General features: G+C 49.0%; 1 protein-coding gene across 1 annotated transcript; it reads right to left on the bottom strand.

Annotated features, from left to right (window-relative positions):
- Positions 1–960: 960 nt before the first annotated feature.
- LOC109750140 (protein FAR1-RELATED SEQUENCE 5-like) lies at positions 961–7,886 on the bottom strand. Its single transcript, XM_073511749.1, has 3 exons — positions 7,731–7,886; positions 3,297–3,429; positions 961–2,675 (listed from the first exon to the last, which is right to left on the bottom strand). Exons 1-3 carry the CDS (start codon positions 7,884–7,886, stop codon positions 961–963), a joined length of 2,004 nt encoding a protein of 667 aa, XP_073367850.1.
- Positions 7,887–8,129: the final 243 nt, after the last annotated feature.

Below are 8,129 nucleotides of genomic sequence, written 5' to 3'. Positions count from 1 at the left end.
TTCAGCATAGTTCTTTGTCAACACAACGTGCCTCACGGCTTCCATGGTTGACTCTGGTCTCTCGTCATGCACGACCAAAACTGCGTTTGATGTTTGCGGCGCCAATGCGTTGTCAGCGTCCCAAGTCCATCGCCGCCTTATGAAATGGCGAGGCATTCATGTCACCACATTCAAGTCCATTACTTTTAGAATGTGACAGCACACAATCCCATCCCATTCGAATTTGCAGCATTGGCAGTAGTATTCGCCTTCGCTTATCGATGCCTTCACAAAGTAGTTCCTTCCCTTGTCTGGGTCTTAAGGTTCTGAATCCGACATGCCCATGATAGAACACACCTTGAACGTATGTTCGTCCACCTGGAAAGCCGTGTACATGCTGGCACGCTTTATTTCTTCCTGGAATCTGCAAGTTTTGTGTGGTTTTTGTTAAACTCTTGTGTGAAGTTTTTTGTAGCACCTTTTGTTTGTTGTGGCCAATGGAATTACAATTCGTTCAAACATGGCAACTACAGTTCATTAAACACGGCAACTGAAGTTGAGTAAACATGGCAACTGTAGTTCATTAAACATGGCAACTGCATTTCATTTAAACATGGCAACTACATAACAACTTCAATTTGGCATTTGCATTCCATACCATCATGGCCATTGGAATTTACATTTCATTAAATATGGCAACTGCAGTTCATTAAAAATGGCAACTGCAGTTCATCAAACATGGCAACTGCAGTTATGCAAACGTGGTAACTGCAGTTGAGTGAACGTGGCAAACTGCAGTTCATTAAGCATGGCAAACTGTAGTTCATTAAGCACGGCAAATACATATCATGTTTACTCTGTACCTAATGGCTACTTTTCAACACAATCATCATTTTCAAATAAGCATTTCAACTGCATTGCATTCTACATGGCACCTGGTACCTTCATGATTTGTGCAAATAAGATTGTAACACAACTGACTTACTTGTTAAAAATCGTGTTGGTGTATATCTTGCTCATCTGCCTCTCCATTGGTAAATACTTTAGCAATTTTGGCTGCTTGAGCGCGGTGTTTGCTTCTTGCTGTAGCTCGGATCCCAGTATTTTTTGTTGCAAAGCGGTGTACTGCTTGGCAAACTGTAGTAATGAGTTGCCAGGGCTCACGTACCGCTTCAAAACAACATTGAACCCCTCACTGCGCTGTGTAGTCTGCAGAAACGGGAAGAAGCACTGCATGAAGTAGGCCGGCACCCAGTACATTCGCTTCTGCCACAAGCTAGCAAGCGTCTCGTGGTCTTGGACTTGATATGTTTCAATCATAGCCATCCAGCTCCTTTCAAACTCCTCCACCGTCAAGCTGTGGTCCACGCATAGCTCGAATGCCTTGTGCAGGTCTGGACAATCAGCAAAGAACGGTCCTAGTGTCTCCTCAGCCTTCTTTATAATGTGCCACCTGCAGTGCCTGTGCACTGCCAATGGAAAGACCTCCTCTATGCCTGCACGCATGCTAAAATCCTGGTCTGTTATTATGTTCATCGGAGCAAGTCCACCCATGCACTCCAAGAAGGTCTTGAACAGCCAAACGTACCCATCTGTGTCTTCGTTCCAAACGAGCTTGCATCCGAACTGCAATGACTGATTGTGGTTATTTATTCCTATGAATGGAGCGCATGGCATCTTGTACATATTAGTGAGATATGTCGCGTCGAAAGAAATGCAGTCTCGGAAATGTTTGTAGGCTCTTCTTGCAGCACCATCCACCCAATACATGTTCCTGACACGGTCCTCATCGTCCAATCTTATCCTGTAGAAGAAATCTTGATCTTCTTTCGCTTTCTCATCGAAGTAGGCTATCGTGGCTTCTATGTCAGCCAACTTGCTTTCTCTACGGTACTTTGCCTTTAGGTTTGTGACGTCTAATGGTAGGTAGGGCATGCTACCCAGAGACCCGTTTTTGCTGTGGATGAGGGAGAGTATCTGCACCATTCTTGATGGACCGACGTTACAATCATGTAGCAGCTTTATGAATTTCTTCTCGAGGGCGGTGAATCCTCTGTGGGCGGTCAGAAATTTTATCAGGTCAAACTTCTTTATTAGCTCATGGTTGTGCTCGTCAAAATATTCAGTGACCACCCACGGTGCTCCATCTACGTTCAGCTTACACCGGACAGGGCATTCCGTCTTGACAATGATACCTCTCTTTTGTTCCGGAATGACAAGCGCATCACCTTTGCCCTTCTTGTTTCTTCGTGCCTTGTAGCACCTCATCTCACCTCTGCTGTACTCGTTAGTTTTTTTAATTTTCCTATGGTATTCGGTGTTGACCGCAAACCCATGGAACTTTGCATATGTCTGGTAGAATTCCTTTGCATCTGCAAACGAATCAAATCTCTGCCCAAGATACGGTGGCTGGGGTACCATGATTTCTGATTGCCCACCATCTTCATCCCCTTGTGCTTCGTCATCGGTTTCATCATTCACTTCAGTATCGGCGGATGTTTCACCTACTTGAGTGTTGCTTGTGCTGGTGTGCACATGTGTGCTTGTCGGTATTGCTGGCACGATTGCCATTTCCGACACTGACTCGACATTGTTTGTGGCATGAGTGTTGGCTGGCTGGTGGAACGCGTCTTCCGTGCGCTCAGAGCTCCCCGCAGTAGATGTCCCCGCGCCGCTGTTAATTGTAGTTGAAGGTCCTGCATTAAAAATCAGGTACGAGCGTAAGATTTTGCTTGAATGTCATGTGTATCGTAACGGAGTACAGCAACTGCATGTGATTTTGCATGACATCATTTCACACAGCAAGCCATGAATCTGGATATGGCCATGCATGGCAACTGTAATTCTCCAGTAATGGCAGCTACAGTCCAACCACATGGCAACTACCGTTGCCAACACATGGCAACCAGCGTCTTTTAGCTTGAGAACTTGTAGCATATAGCAATGGCAGAAATAGTCCAACACACATGGCAACTACTGTTGCCCACACATGGCAACCAGCTTCTTTCAGCATCAGAACTTGCAGCACATAGCAATGGTAGATACAATCCAGCATACATGGCAACCAGTATACTCTAGCATCAAAACTTTGTATTCTAGGCTTGAGCTCAATACGTAAATGTGAAAAATCATGAATGTTGCACACACTCTTATAGCAATTGGCAAATCCCGAAGACAATATACATCTCTTTTGCACATGACCACTTGGTAGCATTTTTTTGTTTTTTCCACCACCACCGTTACAAATCTATTTTTCTTCACATGCTATTCCCCACAAAAGCAAATGCAGTACTGTTTTCTGTTTTCACTTTTTTTACCTTGTTGTGCCGCATGTGCCGATCTTGTGTGGCCTGTCATTCCAATTTGATGTGCTCTATCTGCAATAGCGCTTTTCCTGCAACTGTGAAGCTTGCCATGAGATGTTTGCCGATGTGGTTCCACCGTAACAACCTGCGATCATGGTAGCAGTTGGTCATTGCATGGCAACTGTAGTTTGTTCAACATGGCACATGTAGTGGTCCAACCATGCCACACAGATTTGTTCACACTTGTCTACGGTTGTTTAGACATTGCAGTCACATTTGATTATACATGGCAACTGCAGTTGTCTAGGCATGGCAACTGCAGTTTGTCCAGCCATGGCAACCGAAGTTGTCCAGGCATGGCAACTGTAGCTGTCATATATGTTCCTTTCTCCTAACTCACTTTCCACAACTTCACTTTCATGCGCTCACCTGTGTACGACGTTGATGGCAGGTACATGGTTGCTGCCTGATGCCACGTGCTGCATGAAGGTCCTACATTTTTTCTGATATAACTCGTGAGTCTTTTGCCATCCTTGCACGTTTAATTTCATGTCCACAACAATAAGTTCCTTTTTCGTATGCGTTACCTTGATTTGCCACATTAGCTAGCTGAAGTTGGTTGCCCGTACATTTGTCAGCGTTAGCGCCCTGTGACGAAACTTGCCATGCTGCCCCCTGATTGTGGTTTGGTCATAAGAACCTGCTAAAAATAGATTGTAGGACATAAGTAGAATGACATCTTCATCGTCACGAACATGGCAACTGTTTCTTCTTTGTTTATCATGCATCGTACCGATGCCCGCGTAGTGCTCTAGTAGTGGCAGCAATGGCCCTGCAGAAATGACTTGATTGTACTCTGCTGCATCCCAAGGTGGCGTTTCCAGCCTTTGAGAAAGCCAAGGATCAGTGCCATCTTCGTGATTCATTCTTCTGCTTTTTCTTTTCTGCCCACTGTGCTTTTAGTCACTGCATGAACAAGAACGCATCAACAATCTGCAAAAAGCGTTCTTGCTGTTTGCACGTAGAAGATAACACGGCAATCCCATAACATTTCTTGCGTAGGCAACCAACACCTCATGGCAAGTAGGACATGCACATCCATTTTTCTTTTCTGAATTCTGGATGCCATCTATCATTTTGAAGCGATGGCAACAGAAAATAAAATAGGATGGCAAGCAATAGTATAACATGGTGGCAACTACGGACAACGATAGATGGAAACTGACATTAGATACAAGTGGCAATTATTTTTCCTCCCTCCCCATGCCAAATTCCTCCTTTCTCTCCCTATTTTATAGTGATTACTACGCTACCAACTACTCGCATGAAGCCAACCCAGAAGCTTGGCACAAGTCTAGCATAGTATATGGCAGATGTGGCGTATGTTGGTGGGCAAATGCAAAGACACACAAATTCGTGGGGTGTTTGCCCTGATAGCGTGGATCCAGTCGCCATCTTCGTGGGCAAATTTTGCAAATTCAGATTTCTGGACAAAAGAAGGTCGAGAAACAGAAGGAGATCGGGGATCCACCTGTTTTAGCTCGTCGTCTTGGGAGGGCGGGGTTGGGGTGGGAGGGGGGTAGGGGGGGTGGGTGGGTGGTTAGCTGTGGGAAAGGCGCTAGGGATCTGCTCTGGTTGCCATGGCAACCAGAGAAGGAAGGCGACGGAGGTAGGGGATCGAGAGGTGCGAGACAATGGCGGCAGGGCGGACTGGGGATCGGAAGGAGCCCGGAACGGCTGGCGTGCTGGGTCGTGCGGGCAGCGCGGTCGTTTGGCCCGGGCGTGTGGGCGGTTTTGCCACACACCGGACATGCGGGCTGTGGCTGCGCGCGCCCGGACGCGGTCGTGCGGGCGGGTTCTTCTCCATGCCACACGAGGCGTGCGACACAACCACTCGATACACCACATGTGTGGCAGTTATCGGTGTCCAAACAATAAGGTGACCAAGGTCCTAGGACCAAAGGATCCAAAGGTCAAAGAAAAAAAAAAGAAAAACAACAACCCTAATAGCTGCAACACAACACTCCATACAATTCATACTAGGCAGCGCAGCTCCGACTCCGACGATGAACTACCAAGGAAACTAGGCAGGGGTGGCGTCAAGGAGGATAACCGAACGAGCCATCTGTCATGCGTCAGCGTATACCATCGGCCCCCACTGCGGCTTCGACTTCACAGCAACAGGCATTCTCGGGAGGGTTAAGGTCAACGCACATGCTAATGCGGAAAAATAATAAATAGGCGATGGATAGGGAGCAACGAAATTTAGCTGAGGTTGCAAGAGGAGGGACTTCTTTGGTTTGTAGGAATTTCGTAGGATAGGATTTTCAAAGAAAAATTCCTATAAAGCCCGTTGGTTTATAGGAATGGGTTCATATTTCTATGAAGAATAGGATCCAATCCTATATACCTAAGAGACTCACCTTCACTATCCTATTTATCTAAACATGTAAGCTATCCACATCAGCAGAGGGACGCACCATAGATTGACAAGAAATTGTGTGATTAAATGTTTATTTACATGTAGCCATTCCCTGGTCACCGAAGAGACCACCGTTTCCCCTTCAACCTCATGCATTCTTAAAATATAACGAAGCCGAATAGAACGGATCAAACATAAGTTGAACTAAGGAATATAACGATATCTCCACATCCCACATCCCATTGAGCCTTCTTAAATTCTTTCCCTGTCTACATTCTGCGCGAGGACGCTCATCCGGCATGACCGCTCGCCTCCGCAGCTCTCCAAGGACTCTCTCTCGCAATTGCCCTAGCCGGCGTGGTGCCTGCTTCGTCAAGGCGGCGTCCGTGGTCCTCATCATCTCTGTGCCCATTCCCGCGAAGGTAGCTCCGCCGTCCCGCCGGCTAGGTTTGCTCTGGTCGAGAATTTGACCAACGGCTGGGTCCAGAGTTGGGTTTGTTTCCATCCTTGGAGGATGATCTGGTAGCCACGCTGGTGTCAGTCATGGAGTAGACGTGACGCCGGGCAGTGATTCTTTCCGGCCGATGATCTATCGACGACGTTGGTCAGGGCCTCTGTTCACAGAGACGACTTGGAGTAGCGTTGGGTCCAGCTCCTCTGGTGGGTGGCGCCCCGGCTGATTCAGAGACGAGCTTCTACAAACTTCAGAGTACGGCAACGACAATAGAAAAATTCAAGGTTATGTACTCTATTCTCAGATCTGTATTTTGTACTGGGATATAAGATTAAGTATTTCATCCGTCCTCTTTGATATTTAATTTGTTGTCCCCCACTAATTATCTTCCTGCTCCATGGTGAAGCCACGTTATCACATTACCAATTCTCTTGCAGTCATGCCATCACAAATACTTTTTTTTATCTTGGTATAGGTTCACCTGTCTATCTCCCTTCCGCCAGTTTCTATTCTCCTAATCGGTAATACAACACATGAATTGATCCTTCCATTCCATGTTAATCTACAGGTAACCTACCTGCTCATCACCACCTCCAAGGTAGCACGTGCCGCGCGGCACAAACAAGGAAGCAGACGACATCGCCAAGAGGGCGTCCTGGCACCTGCCTCAGGAGCCCGACGTCTTTGAGGAGCGGCTCTTCAAGCCGTCGGCAACCCCTCCTGCTGCGGAACCAGCATCACCGCAGGAGGAGCTCCTCCCAGCACCCCTCCCAGGAGCCCCCGCCTGTGGTCCAACCTCGAGAGCACGTCTAATCCTCGCGCTTGAGCCTCAGGAGGGGTGCTGGACCGAGGAGTTCAAGGCGTACCTGCTTCAGGGGACTCTGCCGGAGAAGGAGGAAGACGCAGAGCGTGTGGCTCGCCAGGCCACCGCCTACTGCATTCAGGACGGTGAGCTCTATCGGAAGAGGCCAAACTACGTCTCTTTGCGGTGCATCTCCAGGGAGCAAGGACACGAGCTGTTGGCGGACATACACGGCGGAGACTGCGGGCATCACTCTTCGTCACGCACCCTCGTGGGCAAGGCGTTCTGCAGTGGGTTCTACTGGCCCACGGCTCTCAACGATGCTATCGAGCTGGTGAGATCATGCGAAGCCTGCCAATTCCATGCCAAGCTGATCCACTAGCCCGCTCAGGGTCTCCAGACCATCCCACTCTCATGGCCGTTCGCGGTCTGGGGGCTGGACATCTTGGGCCCATTCCCTCAAGCACCTGGGGGCTATCTCTACCTCTACGTCGCCATCGACAAGTTCACCAAATGGGCGGAGGTGGAGGCAGTCCGCACCATCCCAGCCAGCTCGGCAGTCAAGTTCATCAAGGGCCTCGTGAGACGGTTTGGAGTCCCTAATCGCATCATCATTGACAATGGCTCGCAGTTCACTAGCAACCTTTTCAAAACATATTGTGCTAACCTTGGAACGCAGATATGCTATGCCTCAGTGGCACACCCGATGAGAAACGGCAAAGCCGAGCGTGCCAACGCGGAGGTCCTGAGAGGCCTCAAGGCAAGAACCTTCAAGAAGAAGCTCAAGGCCTGCGACAGGGGCTGGCTGGACGAGCTCCAGCCCATGCTGTGGTCCATCCGCACCACCGCGACCAAGCCAACGGGCGAGAATGCATCCTCCTTGTCTATGAAGCCGAAGCGGTTCTCCCACACGAGGTCAGGCATCGCTCCGCACGGGTCTTGGCATTTGACGAGGCACACCAGGACGACTCACGGGGGATGGACATCATGCTGGGGGAGGAACACCGCTGTCAAGCCTCGCTCCGAGCAGCGAGGTACCAGCAGGCGCTGCGGCGGTACCACGGCCGCAGCGTCCGCTCCAGGACGCTCGAGGTGGGTGATCTCGTCCTGAGGCGGGTGCTCTCTAGGAAGGGGCTGCATAAGCTCTCACCCATGTGGGAGGGCCTG

This window comes from Aegilops tauschii, chromosome 3, assembly GCF_002575655.3.
Source record: "Aegilops tauschii subsp. strangulata cultivar AL8/78 chromosome 3, Aet v6.0, whole genome shotgun sequence".
In the NCBI taxonomy this organism is placed as follows: domain Eukaryota; kingdom Viridiplantae; phylum Streptophyta; class Magnoliopsida; order Poales; family Poaceae; genus Aegilops; species Aegilops tauschii.
Note: the sequence above shows the minus strand (reverse complement) of the source record. Positions and strands in the feature narration are given on the sequence as shown.

What these genes read in the sequence shown, in the direction of transcription:
- LOC109750140 (XM_073511749.1), bottom strand. Translation starts at nt 7,886, where the DNA reads ATGCCTGACCTCGTGTGGGAGAACCGCTTCGGCTTCATAGACAAGGAG. An exon ending in CCTTGAGCTTCTTCTTGAAG is followed by an intron (nt 3,430 to 7,730) that starts GTTCTTGCCTTG and finishes CCATGATCGCAG; the next exon opens with GTTGTTACGGTGGAACCACA. An exon ending in GGCACATGCGGCACAACAAG is followed by an intron (nt 2,676 to 3,296) that starts GTAAAAAAAGTG and finishes TTTTTAATGCAG; the next exon opens with GACCTTCAACTACAATTAAC.